Below are 26,424 nucleotides of genomic sequence, written 5' to 3'. Positions count from 1 at the left end.
ATAGTATCAGGCTACATTTTTCCAAAGCTCCCTTGTTTTTGAATACACCAATCTTGGCCCTAAATAATGCATAAAGCAACTCTTCAAAAGTAAACATATACTTTGAAAAATGAGGTAGATATGCCGGAACATTAAAGTAATACTTTTTGGCCAAAGATTCACGCCACAAAAAATAGTAACATAGATTCTATAATGATATAAAAGTTAATTCGTTTCATATAACCATAAAAAACAATGGTTTTTCCACCCCTTGCACTAACGTCTATACGGCCTAAATTTGTGTCCATAACACATTTTTTACAGAAGCACTATTTAGAGTCTGTTGTAGGGATAGAACGGTTCATGGAGCCGGATCGAAGTACATGTATTATCAGAAAAGATCCAAGATGCGAGCCTGCTTCAGGTACACAAACTTTTACAGATCATAAAAAGATTCGAGGGATTTTCAGTTTCTGATAATGCTTATATCATTTCATAGTACTTCATCCTAGTTATAAAAAAGATTTTATCTATGTCTATTTATCTCGATTTATGCTTGAAGCCACATCTACATAAAAAGCTGCATCGCGCAGTTACTACACATTGCGTTAAGCGACTAACATAAAAAATGTACACTGCATTTTGATGCCATTTGTCGATTGTTTTCTTTTCTTCCACTAATCTTTGCTTTTATTGGTTGAATCCAAATTAGTTCTTATTAAGCTGTGAAGCAAATATCAACTATTATATAATAATAGTTCTATAGTGGAAGAATGAACTAACTACTAACTGATGTTGAGCCTTTATCTCCTTCTTTTTAGAGAGAGGTTGCGAATTACAATGAAAATATCCAATATTGCTATAACAAAAATTCTAATAATGATGTTCTAATAGAAACAGTATTGGGTTTTTATTGTTTCGCCCTCTTTAATGAGTCAAAAGGAAACCTAAATCCGGATCTTAGTTCATTTCAATCAGAACTTTGAGTCAAATTTTTATAAAATTTGAGACAGTAGCCGTCTATTTTTGGTTTTGGATGAGTATCTGAAAGTTTGGCTACACACCAAATTTACTCAAATACTTACGTATAAAGAGATTTGAAACGACCCAGATCCTCGAAACATTCGATTTATTTATACCTTGCTGCACAAACTCTTGGGATTTTGTAATGAAACTTTTTTGCTACACTTATTATGGCTTTAAAATTTATAAGTGCTAGGTTTTTTGTAGGTTAAATTTTTCCCGTTCCATTTGCCCTTTCTGTAAAAATTAATTTTACACACAAAGCAGTGGCTATATTAGTATAATACTATTGCAAGCAGCACTAAGCACGTTTGTAAATTCACGTATTGTCCCATATTTCTATTCCAATATAATTCTTTTTGATCAAACTCATTTATATACAAAAATCTTACCCATATCCATGAAGGCCTTTGTAAACTCCATTTTTTCATAATTCCCTCGTTTTTTAATACACCAATCTTGGTCATAAATAATGCATTAGGCTCTTCAATCCCACCTGTACTGAAAAGTGAACATATATGTACCTTAAAAATTGAGGTAGATATGCCTTATTACTAGGCAATTCTTACACTTTTAGGGCAGAGATTCACATCAAAAATGTGTAAGATAGATTTAAATTTATATCAAAGTTAAGTCGTTTCATATATTTTTGTACAACAATGGGTATTTTTGCCTCATGTGCAAACGTCTATAGGGGCAAAAGATGTGTTCATAACACATCTTTTACAAAATCACTATCTAGTCCCTGTTGCAATAACGCACAAGGTAGTTTAATTTAAGTATGCATAGTTTGTACAGCTGGGATTCCAAAAGGTTAAAACTAGTATAAAAACTGAATGGAAATAAAAGTTGTCTCAACATTGATATTTATATATGTCTCTGTCATCAAACATTTGACGAGCGGCTTCAGCATGTAACACCTATAAACACATAATAGTACTCTATTTGATAATATTAGTAAGTGAGGTGCAGGAAATGGAAGGATCATGTGTTTGGGGGGGGCGAGCAAAAAGAGAGATTTGCGGATTCTCCGAATTAATATGTGACGTCATCTTCACCATACCTTTAAAAATAAGAGTAATAAAAAAAGTTTAAAAGTCCCGAAATGCCAAAAAATTAAAGGGAGAAACATGAAACGAGTTGAAACGCGTTGTTTTTTTTCCTCTATTATTTCCAAGTATATTTCACATACAGGCAGGTTTTTCAGAGTGGACTATTTTAAGCACTCTACGCGGAGGAGACTTGCCTAATACCTACATATACAAAACGCAGGGGTGTGTATTACGAACTATGTATGAAACGAAAAACATTCTTCCATAATGACGAAATGATGAAAATAAAAAGCATTTCCGGGGCACGACGACGTGTTTTTCTTGCACACAGTGATGTAATTTCTTATTTATAGTAAAAATTATATATATTACACATTTGTTCAAGGTATTTCTAAGTATTTTTTGAATAGTAATAGCAAGTAAAACCCATTTTGTACACTTGAATTATAAATTATTGATGAATGTGGGTTTTAGACAAAATAAATTCAGACCGAAAAAAAAATTGGTCCATAAAGTAAGACGGAATCAAAATCGGTCCACAAAGTGAGACCGACAGAAACTGCAGTCTGTACCGAAAATCTGTCTAAATCGCTCTAGAAAATAATTAGTTATGACTCAACCTGAAAAAAAAATTCGGTGCAAAACCGAGTCTCAAGACTAAAAGGAACCCTAAGAAAGAGTTTATGGAGGTATACCCCTCATGGAGTTTAAGAGTCATGGCACTAGTGAGGTCATTGGTCTCAACCTCCACCTTATTTATCCCCGTAGCTTCATCCGCCAGCTCGGAAGGACTCTGAATTTCAGCCACCGATAGGACTCAATTTCCAGTTTCTTGCTTAGTTGAGTAGTAACGAAATAATTTATGGGTTTCAGTGCTTAGATAATCAACCTCCTTGTTGTATATATATAAGGTTTCCAATCGTCTTGAGGATTGAGACGAATAGAACAACGAATAACTGCCCTTACGAAGAAGTTCTGAATATCTCCCACTCCTGAAGTTTAAGAGCTATAGCCCTATCTTAGTTCCTGTTCTCGGGCTCCATGTAATTTTTCTCCTTAGATTTTATCATGAGCTTAGAAGCACTGGGGATTTACGCCACCGTTCTGACTAAATTTCGAGTTTCTTGCAAAGTTGAGTAATGAAAAAATCCTCTCTGTGATGAGTCAACTTATTACAGACGTATCCCCCACATAACAAATTATTTAATTACCTGTATTGTATTGTATTGCTCTTGCATCTTTTTACAACAATTATTTAACAAAAAACAAAAACAAAAATGAGACAAGATGGAAATATACTGAACTTTCTAGAATTTAATCCTATTGATTTTAAAAATGGTTTTACCTGTCTCTGTCGGCTCAGATCTTCAACAAAAGGCTTCACATTTTTGGGGTGATTTTTCACTATTTTGAAGATTCAAAGCTACTTTTAAAAGTCATCTCTAATTTCGTTCATGATACAGAGAAAAAAATGAGATTTTATAAGACCCTTTCTTGCTAAGTTGAGTGACGAGGAAATCCATGTATTTGGCTTCTTTTTTTTACGGCCCACTACTAACAAACTTGTTTTAGAATTTTGTATAGAATATTTATATGTGATGTGTTCCATATTGATAGGGGGCCAAAGAATCAAACTTTATTAGAATACAAACTGAAATACTAATTAAAGTTAGGGAAAAAGGTTAGACAATTAGTGGGTTTATTTTTTTTTTCTCTTAATCAGTGTTCTGAATTTTGATTGGTTAAATTTGAATACCATTTTGTGAACAATTCCCAAAAAATATACACTCGCAATTTCATGGAAAACTGGCCTACTAGAAGCTGATTTTGGGAATGCAATAAAGGGGACAATGTGTGTAATAAATGGTCATTATATTGATAAATACTTACATAACTCAATAGTTGGAGAAGATTTGGCTAACTGCTATTAACTGATATTGAGTCTTTTTCCTTGTTTTTTTTTTTTTTTTTGAGGAAAGGTTGGGAGATAAAATAAATAGTGATAAGACGATAAATTGGAATTAGACAATGAGGTTGTTTTGTTTGTTTGTAGTTTTTTTTTTTTTGGGGGGGATCGGAATCGGTATCAGGGAATATAATGTTTAATATCCAATATTACTTTTCTAAGTGATGTAAAAAAAAAAATGTCTACCCCAAAAAAATTAAGAATTTTTGTTTTTTAATAGAAAATTTAATATTTTTGAGTTTAATTTAATTTTTCAAATTTTTTTCCTAAAACAAATTATTTTCTCTCAAATAAGTAAGTCATTTTGAAATTTTTTTCATCAAAATTGTATATTTAAAAAAAAAATTAAATAAGAAATCAAATTTTTGAAATTTTTTTGAAAAATATGGAAGAATTTTTGAATTTTTTTTGAAAATATGGAAGAATTTTTGAATTTTTTTGGAGAACAGCTGGGAATTTTTATTTTCCAAAAATGTATTTTTTTTTGTAAACAACTGTGGATTTTTGAATTTTTTTTTCAAATATTCGATTTTTCAAATTTTTTTTCAAATATTCAATTTTTTCCCCAAAAAAATTATTTTCTGTCAATAAATAAGTCATTTTGAAACTTTTCTCCCAAAAAATTGAATATTTGAAAAAAAAATCAAATAAGAAATCAAATTTTTGTAATTTTTTTGTGAACATGTGAGGATTTTTGAACTTTTTCTGAGAACAGCTTGGGTTTTTTTTTCCAAAAATGTTTTTTTTTTGTAAACAACTGTGGATTTTTGAAATTTTTTTCCAATAAAATTTTCAAATTTTTCCCCATAAAACCACCCCCGACAAAATATATATATAATTCTGTGGACGCCCCTGATATCAAAATGGTGTTTTTTAACTATAATTTATAATATTAAGAATCGTAATGAGCATCAGGAATTATTATTCGAATCGTATTCGCATCGGGATTTATTTGAAATCGTTCCATCACTAATAATAACGGCAATGACAAGAAAATACAATAAAAATTTACATAATTTTGAAAGTGAGTATTTTTGACGACTGAGGAGTTTCAAATATTTAAAGAGTCGTTCTTTTTTACTCACCTTTCTTCACAGCTGCTAATTTATAATAGATATTTTGGCGATAGAGCATTGTGCTTTTTCAAAGGGGAAGACATGGATTTTGTATAATGAATGATATAAGAACATGCACCTTTCTCCAGAAAAGTATATTATAATAAATCCTTCTCCCTGTTTCAAAAATATATTTTCACAATCTCAAATTTCAATTACATATTATTATACATGAAAGGCTGTTGAACTTCTTCGTTCCTTTAATATTTTGAACAGAGTACTTACATAATGCAACAATCTACATATGTTATCCGTCAATATTAAAAAAATCTAGAAGAAAAGGAGAAAATCATAATTAATTATTTATTTCATATTTATACATATATCCCAATATTTAATAAATATATTCAAATTTCGGGGATGGGTTAAGATACTCAATAATTATGCCTATAGGTTGGAACCATTGGGGGATTTAAAATACTTTTATTTTGTCCCGATATGTCTCCTTTCAACCCTATAATTTATGACTGCAATAAGTAGTCATATCCAGTTTTCAAACTAGGAAACCTGGGTTAATTTAGATTGCTATGGAAAAAAGTATATTGGGTCCATAAACAGGACAATTTTTTGCCCATCTGCTCTGCCTGTTACCTTGGTCGTAGTGATACTGAAGAATGTACATAATTTCTTCTTTTTTACTTCCATTTTGGATCCTATAATACATAATTGGCTTCACCAAACATACAACTCCAAATGATCTCTTTTTTAAAGCTTACCCTTAACATTTAAGCATACTTCAAGCTTGTTTTAATAGAATGTATTAATCGTGAGATATAGCTCACTAAAGACATCTAGCAAAAAACACAGTGCAATTTGCGATAACTCCAAAGGCCTAATAAGAATAGTTTGTGAATAGAAATGAATCATAAATCGTCAAAGAGTACAAACGTAATCCAGACTTACATACATTCTAGCTGATTTTGTGTTGACGGGTCACTTACATATATATATTTTCCAACTGTCAAATAACTACATATATAACAAGCACAAATTGGGCACTTTTTATACATGTACGGCGTAAACATAACAACAATATTAGAACAAAAATCCCTAAAAGGAGACATTTCAATATATATTTTTACTTTGTATATAGAGCCCAATATTTATAGACACATTTTAGTCATTTGTAGGCTTATTAATCAGATTTCTGGGATAAGATAAGATGCTCACGTATTTTAGCTGTAGTGTATTACCATTTTTTTTGTTTTCAGAAACGGATAGGGGGTTCGATATAGGCCCTTTTAATTGTGGTGTAATCAATTTGAAATTATTATATTCTGACGATGGACTTTGGCTTAACTGTGAGTGCAATTTGCGGCACACCCAAAGAGTTAAAAAGAATAATGTACTGATAGAAATTGATGAACATTCGTAGAAGAATTCAATTTTGATGCAAATCATTTTAGTTTGTTTTTGTGTTTGTTCACAACCCAGATATATTATTATAACTATTATAGGTTTGATTACATCAACAAATCTCTCTCTCCGTGTTGATTATATTTTTTATGAATAGTGAAATATATTCAGTGATGCATATATGTGAATATATATACCTAAAGCACATACCCATTTCTTGTTCTTCTTCAATAAAGATTCGTTATGACCCATTAATTCCCAGAAACCTCTTCCTTCGTTAGTAGAAATGGCGTGAAAGCAAAAATATACATCTGTTCATTTTGTGTCATAGTAAGTAGGTTTCTCATTTCCCGGGAAGCTGTCTTTGATTGGTATATCCCGGAAAAAATTGGGATCCCGTTAATAAATAATTCATACCCAGTGGTCCATTAAACCTGAACACTTTGAATTTTAAACTTTAACAATATATAATTTATTAATTAAAAATAGAATTTCAAAAAAATTAATACAATAATTATTTGTGTTTCTGAGCTCTCTTAATCATAAATGATTAAGCAGCAATGATGGCTTCCAGTATGCGGCAAACGGCTTGACACCCAGTGGGATGTACTCCTCTATCATGGCGTCCAAGTGCTGATTGATAACAGTATTGAGGACCTTGGAATTTGGATGACGGACACTGCAGGGCTTCCCTCGACATACACTCAAAAGGTAGAGTCGAGGGGGTTGGCATCATGCTTTTAGTGAGCCAAAAATTAAAAAAAAAAACTGTTCGAAAGAACTCAAAAGAGTATTGCAACGTAGGAGATGGGATTCTTTCATGGCAGGTACCAAAAGTGGCCTCTCAACCCCCACAAGGCTCTTTCCATACACTTTTTTGATAGGTCTCTGGACAATCTGCTGTGAAACGCCGAGATGTTATGCATGGGCCATCATAGCGTTGAGGGTTTGTCCTGGGCTTTTTTTTTTTAACTCCTCCAGATCCAATTTGGCTTTTTCTTCCCCAACATTTCGGGCTTGCTTCTCATTTAGTCGATATCAACTCGTTAAGAACTCGTACGTCTAATTTTAACTAAGGCTGAACAACGTACCTATTATTGTAAAGAGGATGTGTGTAAAGAAAAAACTAAGTATAGCTATTACAAAAAGACAAAGGATTGATGAGTGTAATTTGCATCTTTGATGCAAATTGATTTAAAAATGTATAATAAAATATTGATATTTAGTAACAATATTTTTCCGTCATGAATGCAATTTTAAATTTAGAAGATTACCCTCTTTGTAGCAGTAATTTATTTCCTCCATCTAAAATCATAAAGCAGACAGCTGGTATTAACCAAGGTCTTAAGTCAAGTGTACCATATGTTTGGCTCCCGCCTTATCCTCGCCTGCTTACAAAAAGTCCATCTCTACCTATTAGAAAGAACGATTGAACACGTTCGAACTAGCATTCTCTTATTTAATATCGAAATTTGAAGAGAGGAAGATTCATCAATGATACAAAGATAGGCTTAAGATGCTTACATAAAGTGATTCTATACACTTATCAGCAGATATCATTTAAGATGAATAGTGTCAAATGGTATTGATATTCCGTTGGCTATTATTATTTTTTGTGGGATTTGAGCGTATATTTTTGGGAGAGTCTGAGGATATTAGACATTTCTAAAAATATTGCATACGTATATATTCGTAATTCAATTTTCCGTCATTTTAACTTTATCACTAACAGTGTACAGGTTAGTGATAAGAGCCCATGCTTTTTGAACTCGGTAACTCGATCCAACCTGCAACAAAAAATAATTTAATAGTAAGGAGGACATAACTCATTTTTGGGGGGATTATATATAATTAAATCAAACTTTTATTATAAAATGATTTTCCGGGAAATTCCGTGGGTTAAAAATCCTGAAAAAAACGCCGGGATTTCAAGAAAATTCCCTTGTAGGTATTACATATGAATGTCTTTATTATAAAAAGGAAGTCATTTTGACAACTGCTTTTTTTCCATCTGTAGGCAATTATTACTTTTTTTTTTTTTTTTTTTTGGGTGTGGGGGTGGGGGATTTCTTCCAAAAGTATGTATCAGAGCGCTGAGAGGCTTACTATAAAACAAAGTACGGAAATGCGTCTGTTAGTTTGACCTTATTACTTGTGAACAAAATCAGTCTTACTTTTTGCTTGACCATTTCTTTGGGAAATCGTCATCTGAAGGATGAACTTTATTTTCCCACGCTGTTGTCATTAGTATTTAATTCCGAAGTAGTCAACTTCCTTAATTATATTGAAACCCTGATTGAGCATTCGTGTGTGCTCATAAAAGACTTTGAGGATTTGTTGCGCAGTTAAAATGTAAGTCATTCTTGGACTCAGACTAGAATCGGGGATCGACATTGTGTATTTCTAGCAAATGTCCTTGTTTATATCCTTTTCTCCTTCCTTGCCTTGTCACAGCTGATTGTAGCTGATCTAATGAAACCTCATGACAGCTACACGGCTCTTCCCCAAAACATTATTCAGATTGGCACGTTTATCAGTAGGATTTTTGGTTTCTTTTTTTTTTAAACATGTAAAAAACACAGAATTTGTATCACTAATTATAACTACCTGCTATATGCACCACTTGTGGCCTACAATACTAGTGGAATACCGCTTTCTAGAAATAAGATTTTAATTAATCTTTTTTTCTAATTGACCTTTTATACAACTTTTTTTAATAAATTTAATTGAAGGACTTTTATTTAAGTATTACAATTTATATTTACTTTACTTTAAATTTCACCTCCACTAAGCTGCCAATTTACATTTTCCCTTCCCAGACCGCTTAGTACAGGTTTGACTGTATATTAAAATGTTTACTCTGCGCGGGCAAATGTGATTCCTTTGTTCCTTTCCCCAAAGATCATCATCCTACCTAAAACCGGGCCTCATTATAATGTAGATCACATTGAGTACTTTTTTTCTACTATTAAAAAGAATGTTAGTCGAATGTTCCTTCTTTTCTAATAGATTTTTGTTCAAGATTGCCTCTGTGTTAACCCACCTCATTTTTGTGGTAAACGTTGCAAACATAATCCAGACTCAATTTTAAGAAAAATACATTCTAGCTTTCTTTTGTGTTCACGGGTCACTTACATATATATATATATTTTCTATCCATCTGTCAAATAGCTACATATATAAGAAGCACAAATGGGGGCACTTTTTATACATGTACTCCGTAAACATAACGACAATATTGGAACAAAACCCCATAAATTTCAATATATCTTATTACTTTGTATATAGAGCCCATTTGTATTCACTTTTGTGGGATGAGTTGAGATGCATAAGAGTTTTTGCTATAGTTTTGACCTATAGAATATTCGTATAAGAATATAAATGTATTCTGCACTCAATTTTGAGCAAAAAAACATTATCACTTGCTTTTGTGTAGAGAGCCCACATACATTATATCAGTATTTAGTAGGTTCATTCACCTCATACTAGTCGACGGCTCCTCAGTCATAGGTATTCTATACCTTACAATCATTTGCAATATTATTAACAACTGCAAACTGCAGTTGAGTAAGAACTTTTTTTTTCTTGATTTTTTATCTCCAGAAGAAGAAAACTCTCTTTTTATTAATACTATTTAAAACTCACCAACAACAATGTTGATTATATCATAATAAAAATACCCGTTCTCTTTTTTTTTCTGTTATTGTTGAAGATGATTTCGCATTAAATACTAATTTGTCTGACTGTATTCAATTTGATATGCAATCATTTCAATAAAATTTTGTAGTGTAGACTTGTACAATTATAGGCAGCTTATACTGGGTAGTCCATTGAAATCGGAACACTTAGTAATTAAACAATTAAGCTTGGTTGAGTGATTTAAATTAATTAATATTTCGATATTTTGTGACTCATAAATAATTAGTTACAAAAGCAAAATAAACCTGAACTATCTAGCTTATGTACAAGTCGAGTAAATGACGAATTTTCCTTCAACCACTCCAAGCAGTCTACTGTCTTTGCGTCAGCAGGTAATGAACGTTGGAGAGAAAGAAAGGCTCTGTCAAAAAGGTCAAACTAGACTCGGAATGTTTAAAGAAAACAGTCCAGACTAATCACCTCAAGTCCATGAAGTTCCATATAAGAGATTTCGGGGTTTTACACCAGATTGTCCGGAGAGCTATCAAAAAAGTGGGTGAAAATAGCTTTATGAGGGTGAAAATGCATCTTTTGACACCAGCAATGAAATAAACCCATCTCTTTCGTTGCAAGACTATTTTGAGTTCTTTTGGACTCTTTTTGACACTTTTGGCCCACCTACAGAGATACCACATTCAGCGAGCACTGGGACACCATGTCAGAGGACTACATCAACAGAAAATGTCAGGCTTTCTGCCTCCTGGACGCCATCATTACCGCTAAGGGTGGCTACACTCATTATTAATACTGCTCAGACACACATCTATTTATAGAAATTGTTTTGTTGAAATTCCATTGTTAATTATTCAATTACATCTTGTTAAAGTTTAATATTCAAAGTGTTTAGACCACTTGGAATACCGTACCTGGTTGTTACTTTGTTCTTAGACTTGTCCTATCTCGAAAGGACTTAATTATTTCGACTCACTACAAATAAGACCGAATTCCAAAACTAATTTATATTGAAATAGTAAATTTATTAGTCTAATTTATCGACTCGGTTCGTCTCAAGTCGACACAACACTAAATTATAATATTGAATGAATACTATAGAGTTTGTTGCGGACACATTGTGACTTTTTTATAGAGAAATATTTATAATGAATAAACTCGTTTCGTCTTTAACTAGGAAAATAATATATTATCATCAGTTAATTCATTATATTCTTCTTTTTGAGAAAAGGAAAATCTAAGCAAAAGAAAACGTCTGTTAAAAAATAAATTCAATACATTTGATAAATAAATTGACACTATGCCATTATCCCTGCTTGTTTGTCAATAATATATTGTGTCAGAAAAAGAAAGACAGGCTATATAGATGGAGTGATAGGTCCTTTATAAATAAGGAAATATATGCTTACAAGAAAAAAAAAACTTTCCATGCTTTAAAGTTTCAACAAAGTACTTACTTAGTTCTATATAAAGTAGGTATATAAAAAAATCCTCTCAGTCGACAAAAGTTTAAAGAAATACACTTCTTAATTATTTTACTTATTTTCAAGAGACTTTAAAATGGATTTTTGAAAAAAATTTGAAAAATTTAATTTTTTATAAATAGCAATTAATTTTTTATTTTTTAAATTCAAGTTTATGTAAAAAGCTAAGGATTGAATATTTTTTTTTCAAATAACTCCATTTTTTGTAAATAACTTAATTATATATTCCATATTTAGTAAATTTTAAAAAAATTTACTAAAAATTAATATTGAACATTTCATTTTTGAAATTATGTTTCAAAAAATATAATTTTTTGTAAGCAAGTGTGGATTTATGAACTTTTATTTCAAAAAATTCAACTTTTGCTACTTTTTTCAAAAATATTCCAAAAAATTTAATTCTATATTTTTGAATTTTGTATCGAAAAACTCAATATTTTTGTGAATAGCTATGAGTCTTTGAATAAAAATTCAAAATATTTAATATTTGAATTTTTTTTTCCAAAAAAATTAATTTTTGATTTTTTTTTAAATTCCAGTTTTTGTATAAAACTATGGATTTTTGCAACTTTTTTAAAAAAATTCCAAAAGTTAAATAATAAATTTTTTGTCGAAAAACTATTTTTTTTTTGGAATAACTATGAATTTTTTTCAAAAAGTTAATTTTTGGTGAGGAGCTGGGATTTTTTAATTTTGACCAAAAACTTCAATTTTTGTGAATAGTCATGGATTTGAATAAATTTTTTGTGAATAGGAATGGATTTTTGAAATTGTTTTTAAAAAAAAAAGTTTAATTTTTTTTTCTCAAAAATTTTCAAAAACCAAGCCCTCCACCACCTAAAAAAAATATATACATAACCCGGCAAACGCCCCTGCCCTGTGCTTAGTTATGTATAAAGTATATCAAAAAAATCATCTCCATTGAAAAAAACTTTAAAAAATAAACACCTCATAATAATCATTTTTAAATTTTAAATTTTTTTTTCAGGAGACTTTACCTTGGATATAGATCCCGTCATGTTGGAGGATGATGCCAAATTTCAATGCCAAGTAGGTGCAGCACGCGGTGTTGCACCTATTCGCTCACAATTTGCAACCTTAACGGTCACTGTTCCACCTCAAGAACCAGAAATCATTAATGGAAAAGAAGTTCGGAAGACTGAGGATCGAAAAGTTATACTGGAGTGTGTTTCAAAGGGAGGAAAGCCGCCAGCTGAGGTGATTATGATTCTTTATTATATTAGGGTCCTTTACATCAAAGGATATTGTATTATTTTAGCATATATTAATAACTGCATATATTAAAGACCAATTATATTAATAAATTAACTTCATAAATCCATTGGTGACTCTACATTAGTACTTGAAGGCCCCTTGTTCCAATTAAATAACTTTTTTATACGTTTTATTGTATATGAAAGGCTTGATTAGTAATCTAGCTTAATAATTACATTAGAGTTACCACAAATCCTAAATGAGGGTTCTTTGTGTTCATTAGAGAACATTCATATACGACATATGATTGTATTGGAAGGCCCTTGAGTCTTCATATGAATTGAAGAATCCTGACATGTTAGTTAGGTGCAATAGGACATCAGGTATTCCACAGTATTTCTCTTGTCTAAAAGAAAAAAAAAGATTTATACAATGTTTGTCTATTTCATTAATTTGTTCTCGAATATAAAAAGTTTTTTTAAACAGACAGCTCCTAACAAGTCTGGGTATCTTAAAACCCTTGCAAAAATTTGAATATAAGTCCCCATGCTTCAAGTACACAAATATATCATTTCGGACTTTTTTTTTAAAATTTTTGCTTAACCTTTTATGTTGACGCATCCCATATCCGAAAAGTGCATAAGAAATAAAAATTTCTAGCCACTGCAAGATGACACGGTGATCCTGAGCTTAGTCAATAAACAGTTAAGCCAACAATCTCTCTCCCCCTAATATACAAGGCTACACAATGGGTTCTGGACAGAGTAAAAGAAAAAAGTCATTCCTAGACGTATTATTTAATAATGACGTCACTAGGGGGGTGATGCCCAGAATACATTGAACATTTTAAGTACTAATAGGCTAGAAATTGTTTTAAGGAGCCTTTTAGTGTGTGTTATCATTTACTGATATTAAAGGACTCAATATCCATTCTAAAGAGTTAATTCCAAGATTTCATCTTAATGGCAATCAAAGGCAAAGGAGTAGGGCTATAGGCCACCCATCCTCTCCAAAAGTAGGAAGATTCAAGTCAAAAACTGAAAGTAATTTAATTCATAGTTAGTTTTCTGATCTTCGAAGGATTAAGACTCTGCTGAGATCAAGAAAAAAGAACTCTAGACTAAATGTAACTGCCCGGAGGAAGGTTCATAAAATTGTTTACATAGATATGGAAGAAGTTGTGAATTTCTTTGTTCAAAAGTAGCCATGAAGACTTTTTTCTAGCCTTTATGGAATGCTTGAATAAAGTTATATTAAAAAGTATTTAAATAGCCTTTGGTTTTATGTTTCTATTTTCTCCGACATAAAAATTGAGTCCTTGAGCTTATATGAAGTATTATTAAAGATAATCATGTGATCTCTCATCGACCTAGCTGTACCCCAGGACCCAGGGTATACTTTGCTATATCCGAAAGGTTTTTGAGTTAGTCTAAAAACATTCAAATGGATTTTTTTCCTTTATTTTTGTTTAAGATTCGTTTTATCTTGACGTACGTCACATATACTATTTTTTTCCCTGCTATAAAATGTTTAAAAAAGTTATTTAATATTTCATTTTTTCGAACATCAATTTATTAAGTAGGTTGTAAATACTATTAATTATTATCAAGCTTTTTCTCTCAGTAATTTAATCGCATATCCACTTTCCTCTTCATTCCACATAATAACTGCTTCATTTCAATGTTTTGATAACTGAAATTCAACACTGAAATAAATCAAATGTATACAGAGTAAGTGGAAGAGGGGCTTGATGATTATACACATTGTAATTAAGGAGAGCTAATCATCAACGTAGTGACCTACTTAGTACACAAAATTATGTTGTAATTTCATTGTTTTATCTCGATGTGTTTATTGGAAGAGTTGTAAGGAATCCAAGTATGTATGCTAAAAGAAAATAAACCAAAAAATGACACATTTGTTTAGGAGGATAGCAGTTAAACTGTCATGACGCTTTATTAAATCAGCTGCATGTACCCCACTCCGATTCTAGCAATGATAAAGGCAGGAGTTGATCCTTAGTTCTATTCCTAGTCCAACGAGGATTTAGACTTATGTATCCGCAAAAAGTATCCATTCTCTCCGTCTTTTATGAGTAGAGTTGTATAAACTATTATCTGGCGGTATACTAAAATATAAGAAACCCAAAAATAACCTGGTAGCTCTGATAATTGAAAGAATATTTCCATTACAAAAACGATCAAACTCGCATAACCTGATTAAATTAGCTACTAGCAGCCATGATATGAACTAAATAAATAGAAAACCCAATCCATATCTAGCAATTGTATAGGCAAGAATTACATCCTCAAATATACACAGGCGCTACGCATACCCCTATTGAGAACCACTGCACTAGACTGTCCTAGTTTTGAGTTAAATATTTTAATTTCTATTCAAACCAGCCGTTTCTACAGGGAACAATTGTCGACAAAGTTATTAAGAGGTTTCTGACCATTTTAATTTGAAAAAACAAATGGATATTTTGCCCTAAATCAACCATTTTTAAGCCCTTTTACTGCCCCAAATACTAATTTTATTATTGGTAAAAATACCTTGTGCTACGAATTTTTTTATAATTTAAGGAGTCTAAAGTGTGTTCAATCAGTTGGAGTTTCCCTTTATTATCAAACACTACATAACAAAATTTAATCCTATCTGAAGTTATGGCTGTTGAACAAAAAAGACGATCATTATCTTTGATAAAATGGGAAATACAAATTATGCAAATCATTCTTCTGGATTCATTTTTATTGATATGGAAATTCATTTGGAGAACGATTTTTTTTATTCGGTTCGGTTCTAACTGATTTTTTCTACTCCGGTCCCAACAAATATTTTATATGACTAAATCGCCAGGCTTTAGAAATCATATGTGGATCCATCCGGGCCATTTTAATCGGAACAATGTACTGGGCCAACCGTTATTATTTACCCAATATAACGCACAAAAATAGGCGAAATAGGGAACAAGTTTATTAACTATGAATTAATTGTTAATTAAACCCCAAAGAACACGTTTTACTCAATGAATCCCCCCATAGAATTGATGCTGAGTTCCAGGCAGTGGCAAAAGCTGCTAGATGAACTCGGTGCTCATGGAGACCAAGGTATTTTTGAGGTAGGTATTCAGGGCACGGTTGCTGTTGTTGAGAGTGTTTTAGGTCTTAAAAACCCGACCTTCAACCGCATGGATACATTGCAAATCGTCTTCCTCGAAGCCCCAGTCGGCTACTAGATGGCCTTCTTGGACAATCCCATGCGGAGGCGCGTTCTAATATCAATCCTATTCTGGTACTGTCTTCTCATGGTGGCAACTAAGACAATATTTGTCTTAGCAATCGGCAGCTAATTATGTGTTATACAACATTGTGTATGGGAACATTGTAAAAAAAAAAAAGACTCTTAAACCTCTCAAAATTTGTATAATAGGGATGAGTAGATAATAACCTTTGGCCTGGTATGTAGACTGAATTTTTACTACAAGAACGATGTAAAATGAAGTTGAACTGAATTACTTTGGTTTTACAAAAAATAGATCGGTTTTCGACGGGTCTAGAATTTCCCGATCCAATAGTAACATTTTGTACTTGTAACAATAACTTCCTAATTTCCTTTTTAATGATATCGCATTTTCTGTTTTCATTAGATTACTTGGGTTGATAGCTCTGGCACAGTGGTAACCGATGGTGTAACTTATACTACAGAACCTGTAGAGAATACAAAGCGTGTCACAGCCAAATCTAAATTAGAATTCATCGCTCAAAAATCACATCATAACGCCTCCTTCACCTGTGAAGCACAGAACTCGGCAGATCCCGTTCCTAAAAAAGCCTCCATTAAAATCCTTGTGGAGTATGCCCCAGATGTCAAAATTGAGCTTCTATCTCCAAGAAATAAAGTACGAGAATTGGAAGACGTTAAATTTCGTTGTAAGGCACATGCTAACCCATCTAAGAAGACCTTTAGGTAAGGAAAGCTTCTCTGAAGCCCCACGAGCATGAGACATACGTTTCTTAACACGCATTTCATATACGTTTCCCTTACGTTTATTGACGCCAAACGTGTAAGAAATGCAGAGAAAACATTTACCCCTGATAGCGTAGGGTTGATACTTTTGTAGAGCGTAGGGAAGGGATGGAAGCAAGATTTTGAATGAGCAGAGGAAAATCAATAGAGTCGCAAGGAGATGTTTTACAAAGATTTTCTAAATCTCTCACGTTTTTCTACACATTTTTCATACGTTACATGTGCACGTTTCTTAAAGAGAAACGGTCAACCCTAAAAACATACGATTAACAAGAAATGCCTGATAAATGCTGGCAAATTTGACATTTCGCTCGTGGGGGAGTAAATTAAAGACACAAAAAAGTTACTCATTTTATGTAATTTATATAGGTGGTTCGTCAACGACGTAGTCGTTCCTGGGAATCATGTGCAGGAATTAGTCATTAAAAAAGTAACAAGAGAACAAAATGGACAGATTGTCAAATGTGAGGTTACAAATGACGTGGGAAAGAGTGAGGAGATTCACACTTTAGACATCAGCTGTACGTTTTAATTATTATATATTAGGCAAATACTTAATTAATTTATTCATTAGATGCTCCTCAATTTACGCTAAAGCCTCGCGACGTAAGTGGAGAAAAAGATCACGAGGCCTTTTTGGACTGTGAAGTAGATGGTAATCCTAGTCCAACCTACACCTGGTTCCGCAACGGTGATATGAACACAGTAATTATCTAATTTATTCATCCTATATATCATTTGTTCGCATAATTATGTTATTCCATTGCAGGTCATCGGATATGATCGTAATTTAAGCTTGATCATAAGCCCTTCAACCATCGGAAAGTATATTTGCCGTGCTTCTGTCCAAGGTTTCTCTGAGATCATGGAATCGGCAGATGTAATGATGAAAGGCCCTCCTCGTGTTATTCGCCGTAATGGCGTCCAATTTGGTACTGAAGGGGACACTGTACATCTTACTTGTGAGGCCTTCTCTATACCACCTCCTACAACTCTCAAATGGAGTCTCTACGGATATCCAGTGGAAACAGTGAGTCCACATTATTCCCTCATCGAAACCGCTAAAAAAGATGGTATGAAATCCACGCTAGTCATACGGAGCTCCATTTCATCAGACTATGGCGACTACAATTGTACAGTGAGGAATCAATACGGATCTGACTCCTTTGTTATAACTCTTGAGCGAAAAAGTAAGGTGTCAGGATATTTTGCAGTGGTACTATTCACTATATGGAAAATTCGCCGTATTATATTTTAATAATAAGGTTTTAAAAAACTTATAGATCGTTTTACTCTAATTTCATTTGACTATATATATATTCATATACTTCTGATGATCTGAGGGGACAGTCTCTGAGGTCAGTGCATGATCATTTTCCATGTTTGTAAAACATATTTCACACGTATTTTTAGTGATGTAAATCGTGTGTATTTTTAACTGGCCCATTTTTCTTAATTTGTCATTTGAAGAATGAATTTTCTTGTCATTATCTGTTATCATTATTAATTTAACTCCTCACCTGTGAACTTCCTTTTCTACTACATTTGATTAGACTCCAACCCTGATCAAATATTCTTGCCTGCTCATGAAAGACGCAGAGTCACCTTGAGGGTTTTTTGCGGAGTTATGATTGCAAGTCCTTGTTGGACTCAGAGTAGAATTGAGGATTACCATTAGAGTAATTCTTGTCTATGCCTTGTTTATTCCATTTCCCTCTCCCTTTGTCACAGCTGATTATAGCTGATCCAATGAAACGTCATGACAGCTAAGCTGCTTTCATCCAAAACATTTTTCAGATTGTCAAAGTTATCATTTTGGCCAAAATACATACGTTTATCATCGCTGAGTATGACTTGAATCAAATTACAGTAAAATGATCTAGAACAGGGACTGTCAATCAATTTCTCCTGGCACACCGAATGCCATCTAGTGTTAGTGTTATTTAGGAAAGTAAATAGGTCAAACCTAAAGGATGTAAGCTACCCATTGTTGTAAAACCAAAGCTTACTGAAAAAGGCTTTAATAAAGAATATAAGATACCCATTATTGTAAAACCAAAACTGACTGAAAGTGGGGTTTTTTTATTGAGTATAACCAAAGATGAAAAAACTATAAAAATGGAAAAGTTTCAGCCTGAGTAGATATATATATTTTTTTTTCGAAAACTATTATCTTCTACTCATCCTATAGATCTCATTATTTCCCATGGCCAAGTGTCTCACTGAGGATATGCAAAATATGTAATTCGATCTTTACAACTGTCAGCGGCACACCACATATTTGTTGTATAACCATGTTATGTTTTTTTTTCTGTTCATTTATTTGGGAAGGTGAGCTTTAGAAATTTTTGGACAGTCAGAATTGTAGCTTCAGTTGACTCCTTGATCTACAAATTCCCAATCATATTTTCTTTATAAATCTTATTATTAATTATATTTAATAAAAGACGTCGAATTTTCCAAATGGCAAGTTTTAACCACGGCCATTAATTAGCCTACGTGGAACTTTCCTAAGTAGATCAATAAAATATGATTTGCCAATTAATAAACGAAAAAGTGACATTTATAAATAATCTACTTCTTCCCAAAAACAACACTAATTAGCATATTTTTAACCTCCATTTAGAGAGCCTTCCGCTTATCATAATCCTAAGCGCCGTGATTGGTGGTATCGTTCTTACTGTTATGACCATACTGATCATGATTATATGTCGAAGAGGAACTCTTCGAGCCAAACTAACTGCTAAGAGCAAGCTACGCAGTGGACGCTCCACGTCAACCACAAATTCCTCTGGGAAGAATCTCAATTCAGCTGAGTCTGAAGTATTAAATCCTACATCAAAGAATTACTCCCCTGAGAATGATATTGAGCACGATTGGGATAGGAGAAGAGAGAGCATGATTGGCCCTCCAGATTCTGCTGCCGCTCGATATATGCCGCTTCAAGGCTACGATGATTATCAAACAAGAATTGTAAGTTGAGAACAAATACTTATTAGTACAACAGACAAGCTTTACTTTATTAATATATAATATAACTCTCCAACAAACTCAATACTTACTTACTCGTATGTGCTCTCTACTAAAGAATGAAAATGACAGTTTGATTTTTTCTTGCAAATATACCAGGCTACAAGAAGAGTTGTAGCTGCCTCTTATAATCTTAAAATAGTTTCAAAAAGACGGTTGAAATAATGATTAAACAAAGAAAAAAAAACATGTATATGGTCACTGATTACCACACCCTCCATTAAAAAATGACCAGGGAGAGGACTTTTGTCGAGTGTGAGGAGAATTAATATGTAATTTTTCCAAGGTTGTGACCTTTTTTGGTCTAGCAATATATTGCTTATCGGTCACGGTTCTTGTGTTTTTTTTCGTTTGTTGTATTTATTGCTTTATTTAAAACCTTTTCATATTCTTTCTACATAATTTTATATAAATGAAACACGTCGTTACATTTATTGTATCAGGCAACCTTTCCTCCTAAAGATTTTTTTAAAGGGTTGGGTAGATTATGGATCCAGAATTTCCCAAACTTTACTATACCAAGGCTCCCTACACAAATACATTTTTAGCTAAGGACCCCTTTATACGAAACATGTGTACTACGTATGTGTAGACTGAAATAAATCCTCAATTCCCCATCCTCCTGTGCTTCCCTTTCAATCCACCTGTCATGGTACCCACTTTGAAAAATATTGTCTTATGCAACCTTATTTTTCGAGGGCCCTGCTGGAACTGGGGCACTATGTACTCTGCGTATAAGGTACTTGTTTGTATATAATATCATTTCCCGGGCCCGTATTTTCTCGCGACGCCTTTTGTTTTAGTGCCTGCTACCAAACTGAGCCTATATAAAAAAGAACCATGACCTATAAAGCTGAACCGAGACCGAAACTGTTGAAATAAAATAATCGGGACCAATAGAACCACTGAATCTCGACCGGGCACATCCTTTAATTGATGCCCCTTAAAATAAAAACAATTCACATGAGACCATTTTAAACTTCTCAATAATCAAGGTGATTCTTTTTTCCCATTGATAAAGATTTTTATCAAAATTGAGTCTTGAAACAATGCTATTCTTTGCGTCAATTTATATCAACAAATTAGTTGTTTTTTTTAAACGTTTGGGTTTGCTGCAAATTTCATTCTTAAAGTAGTCAAATTGATTATCACATTAAAATCATTTGTAATAAATATATTTTATTTGAAAGGGGCCATTTCGGGCCCAATAAAAATATAAATACAGTATGAATCAAAAAAGGCTATAAACTAAATTAGTGATGGGTCAATTCCCCAAAAAAATCCCTATGCGTTTCTTGTAAAAATCCCGATTCCAATTCTTTAATATTTTAAGTTATAGTTGAAAAATATCATTTATAATTATTTTTAGCGGTGGCTTGGTTTTTGGATTTTTTGGATTTTTTTGTAAAAAAATCCAAAAAATGAATCTGTTTTGGAAAGAAATAAAAATAGCCCTATCTACGTAGGAAGCCCCGGGATTTTCCTCCCATTTGTTATATGGGGTATATATTTATATATATATGAATTGTCTCCTGTTTTTGACTTTTATTTCCATCGTCCCATCAAAGCAATAGAATACATATTATGTTGTGAATGGGTGTTAAAATTTGGGTAGTCTAAGTTGGAATAATTGATCCATAAGGAATCAGCGTTAGAACTGATTGTGTCTCCCCTAGCTTGTATATAGTTGAATGAATAGATATTATCGTTTATTTTAATGACTCTCGTATTCTGTTTTTCATTCAAGCATGATTGGATTATTCTTAAAAGTTATTAAAGCGAATAAATGTCAATAGGAATATTCACTTAGGTATATACCTACCAAAGCGACATATGTAGGTAGATGTTTACGTCATATGTATTAAAAGCTGTAAATATCGACTTAAAACATGGATGAAGGATTTGAATTCATTCCATGCTAAAAATTTCATACCCAAATACGTAATCAAATCATGAAATGAAAGATTATTTATTTGCTCCATGGTTCTTTTTTTATGGCTTAATTGAAAGATTTCTCTCAGACAGAGGATCCCGTTGTCCCGGGATTCCTTGGTCTGCAATAACAGGCCCTATAGACAAAAGCTTGAAGAGAGATATTTTACGTTCAATATTTGGGGACTATATTCGTTTTACAATTATTTATGTATGTTGTAAATACCATCTTAATAAAATTCATTTACCAGAAAATGCATTTTTCCACGCGGAATATCTTAAATTCAGTGCTAAACTATACGATCTGTAGCAGATGCTATGATAATTTTTACATTTCAATAACATTATATCTCAGGAATTCCAATGTGACCATGTGATACAATTTGACTGATTTGAGTTAAATAACTGTTCTTTTGCAAAAAAAAAAAAAAATCCCACTAAGTGTTGTGAAAAAGTATTTAAAAATCAACATTAATTCAACTTAAGAGCCATCGAACAAGTAAAAAAAAGGCGTTTTGTTCAACTCATATTAAAAAAATAAAAACAAGTGGGAACTACTTTGTATATAATTTTAAAAAACGTGACTTTAGATGAATTTTAGAAAGGACCTAAAATACACCCTGCCTCAAGAAATTATATTAATGTTATTTCTCAATCTGTTACTATTATTTTTTTTGTTATGTGAGAACGTCTAATAAGTATTGAGTGAGTAGCTACGTATGAGTGTGCCCATGAAAACGGAAGGTAATATCAAGGATTTGTTGGAGTGTTATCTTCCATATAATTAGAGTAAAATGTGTTTGTTCGCCTACGCCTGATGTTGCATACTTTTGCATATAGCCTGGATATTTAATAAAGTTATATAGTAGGGACGTATTCGTGTATAACTTTGATACTTCCCTCACCATCATTGATTAATTATCAATGCAAATACAACCTCATTTGCAAGGCATAATTGTCAAATTTTATTATACTTGAGCTCATAATATGAAATAATTAAATCCCGAAAATCCTGGGATCCCGGGAGAGAAACATTATTATACACATATGCAAATGTTTTTAATTATTTCTGTATTCATAATCCACCTAAACAATCAACCATATGGGATTAGAGACTATAATTTATTTATACATGATTGCTATTTAATGTTGTTTGTATTGAATCAAGAAAAAAAAAAAGATTAAATACTTTTTTTTTTTATTATTCATACGTATTAGCTATGATTATGGACTGAGTTAAATTAGTAAAGATGTAAAGAATCAACTGAAATGTAGTTATAAACGGATTTTTATCCATATACAAGCATATATATTGAAATAGTTTCTGTCTTCTTTTAAAACACCGCAAAGAATATTGAAATACTACTTTTAGCTAGGCATTAGGTAGAATTTCAATGCTAAACACCTGCGAGAGTTCATTAATATGACTATATTAATATTTCATAGATCAAACAATGACTGTGCGGATTGCAGACAAACTTTTCATGAATAATATAGATATTTAAGGATATTTTCACGATGATTTACCTCATATCGTTTTTTCCTTTTCTTATATTGTAGGAAATGGGCTATCCTCCACAGAATCATCACCCATCGACCAACTCAATCCTCGACTCCGGCTACATTGGCGGCGGTCCCATCAATCATAGACAATCTGGATTCATTAATCTCCCCTACGGCTATGATATTCAACCACATCCCGCTATGGCTCAATCCGCTGTAGATTTCGGTGAATTAAACAGCTACCGAAGTGGCTTAAACGTTGCAGATCCCCGCCTGAGTGCTAAATATGGCAATCATTACCTACGATCCACTCCGTCAACCTCCGTTCAACAACTACACAACCCCTATGTGAGTCCTAGCCAACAGCAACTCTACTATCCAAAAAACAATGCCTCTGGGATGTCTCCTAACGGCGGAGCCGGTGGTAGCGTAACTTCGAAAGGATACTCCACACTTACAACAGACCGTGTACGAAAGAAGGGAAGTGAGTCTAATAAGGCTCTTGCGAACGGATCCAACTCCAATGGAGGAACCTTAACTAAGAAGAACCCTACATATGCCACTGTTGGTAGTGGATCCCTTTCCCTTGTGCCTGTTATGAATGACGGAACCTCTTCTTCTAACAACATCAATAATAATAACAATCATACGACTAAATCACCACGTGTTTCAGCTGTTGAGTCCATATTGAACGGAGGAAACTCTCAGCAGCAACAGCAGTACATCCTATCCCCTGAGAGTGAATCCAAAAACAATAGCTCTATGGCCACTCATGTCTAAAATTATTCATAAATATGAGTAGTCGTCATAGTTCATGCTTAAATGGTAGCATGAACGAAGGTACATCCAATCACTAGTTTTAATGAAATATTTTGAGTAGAACGTTTTGTTGTGACGTCAGCATTGTATATGTCACTCCTTTTGAGAGCCTAAACAACTGAACCCCCTTTTTTTTCATTCATATGTATGAAAATTGCTTTATACAATGGGAACAAGAACCGAAAGTAGTCAATTCCTTACTATTCACTATCAAAAATATATCCCTTAATGGCTAGTTTTATTACGAACATATCAGCTCCAAATATGTAATAAAAATATGGGTTTATCCGGTCATCGTTATTTCCATATAGTAAATAGTAAATTACCCATTACACTGAGATGAATAGCATATTTTTTTCTACAATTATCGTACTTTGACGATCCATCAAAAACAAAATGAATTATACAAATCTAGCCATTTTGGTCCTATAAGGAGTTTAGGTTCTTACTAATTTAATTTAATGTTAATACCACTATATATCCGTGGTGCTGGAAGTATAGAGGTTCCATAGTTATTTGCAATACAAAAAAAATATAAAAATATCATCATTTTCAGAAGAAAAAAAAACAAACACATTCTGTCAAAGTGGTCTCTGCTGACGTCACAACACCCATTATATAATTTGGGATCCCTCCTTGGAATTCCAGTACCAGCATCATTGGTATCAAGTCTTATTAAGTGCAGCTGTTTTTTATTTGTTTAGACTTATGATAAAGTTTTTTTGTGGATTGATTGGTTCATTTGACCCTAGTAAAATATAAGCCTTGAGCCTCTAAGATGTTGAAAACTATGACATATGTGTGAAAACGTTGTATGTCTTATAGAAATGATTATTATTAAAACAATAATACAAGATTTTGTCAGAAAGAATAAAAAATGAAAAAGATCATTTAATCCCCCCACCCCCCTCACATAAACACATTTAATTCCTATGTTGTGAACCCCCACCCCGCCCACGCATGCGCCCTTGAGTTGATGATGCGTGTGAGTGAATGATTATTTGTTCGTTACAAATATAATATATTATATTAATAGATCTAAAAGTTTTTTTTTTTTTTTTTTAATTACAATTAACTAAATTGTATTTTACACATTTTTTTGATAATTTAATTAATTAATTAATGATTCTTACCTAGACCATATTTATAACTTATATAATCTATTTTTTATATTATATATAGACTAAGAGATTTAAACAAAACCACAAAAAAAAAAAACACCCCAAAAAATCCCTCCCCAAAAATTAATTTATATAAAGTCAAGCTATTGTTGACATATTCGTTGTCTCAAATATAATTAAAATAGAAAACTGTCATTAATTAAGCTGTAAACAACATATTAGATTGATATATATGTGAGGAACTAACATTAAGATTATGGAAGAAGTTATAAATCCCCCCCCCATTAAAAAAATCCATTACCTATTCATATTTATCAAATAAGGTTCTTTAATTCGTATTAACGTATTTTTTCGATTAGCAAACTCTGAGCTCCGATAAATAGAGTTATTTACCATCTTAAAAGTATCCCATGGGCACATTTATGACCCAATGGTTGAAGCATCCTTATAACGAATTGAATCAATACTTAATCATTGCAATTCGTGGCAAATAATTGTACGCTTTATTATTTTAAATAAGTTTAAATGAATGGGAATCATAACTACATTGAATAAGTCATCATTAAGTTAACTCACACAAATGAGCCGGATTGTGTATTTCAATGGTCCTATTAGGTATATGAGACATGTACTCATGGGCCATTTAAATCCGAATTGCGCACGAACTCATTCAATGAATGAGGTAATGAGGCACTCAATGTAAAGTGTGAGCTCTTCAGGGGCGTTCGCAAGGGGTGGGTTGGAGGGATTGAAGCTTCCCCACCCCCAAATGAAGGAACTATTGGTTTTTACTAGACAATTCAATTAAATTTTTCAACTTTTTCTTCCAAAAAATTAAATTTTCTGTGAACAGCTATGGATTTTTTTTTTTAGAAAAATTTAATATTTAAATTTTTTTTCCAATAATTTTAATTGTTTAAATTTTCTTAGAAATAATTAAATTTTTTTGTAAACATTTGTGGATTTTTGAAAAAAAATAATTTTGGAAATTTTTGCCAAGAAACATTTATTTTTGAAATTAAATTTTGAAATTTTTTTCATAAAAAGACAATATTTGAAATTAAATTTTGAAATTTTTTTCATAAAAAGACAATATTTGAAATTTAATTAAAACATTTAAAGTTAAATTTATAAAATATTTATTGAACA

The 26,424-nt window shown here is 32.3% G+C and overlaps 1 protein-coding gene across 5 annotated transcripts in view; it reads left to right on the top strand.

The window, feature by feature from the left end:
- Window positions 1-25,039, top strand: part of LOC121132056 (irregular chiasm C-roughest protein) — a 280,207-nt gene extending 255,168 nt beyond the window's left edge. For 3 of the 5 annotated variants that reach the window (XM_071894111.1, XM_040727497.2, XM_040727495.2), the window contains 7 exons: window positions 12,615-12,844; window positions 16,491-16,810; window positions 17,240-17,391; window positions 17,445-17,575; window positions 17,640-18,060; window positions 19,497-19,843; window positions 23,393-24,695. In XM_071894111.1, coding sequence (XP_071750212.1) covers window positions 12,615-12,844; window positions 16,491-16,810; window positions 17,240-17,391; window positions 17,445-17,575; window positions 17,640-18,060; window positions 19,497-19,843; window positions 23,393-24,115 — 2,324 coding nt within the window. In that variant the 3' untranslated portion in view covers window positions 24,116-24,695. Of the gene's footprint in view, window positions 1-12,614; window positions 12,845-16,490; window positions 16,811-17,239; window positions 17,392-17,444; window positions 17,576-17,639; window positions 18,061-19,496; window positions 19,844-23,392; window positions 24,696-24,802 lie in introns of those variants that run through there. The other 2 variants (XR_011784352.1, XR_011784351.1) reach the window with 2 other exon arrangements.
- Window positions 25,040-26,424: the final 1,385 nt, after the last annotated feature.

This window comes from Lepeophtheirus salmonis, chromosome 1, assembly GCF_016086655.4.
Source record: "Lepeophtheirus salmonis chromosome 1, UVic_Lsal_1.4, whole genome shotgun sequence".
Lineage (NCBI taxonomy): Eukaryota > Metazoa > Arthropoda > Copepoda > Siphonostomatoida > Caligidae > Lepeophtheirus > Lepeophtheirus salmonis.
Note: the sequence above shows the minus strand (reverse complement) of the source record. Positions and strands in the feature narration are given on the sequence as shown.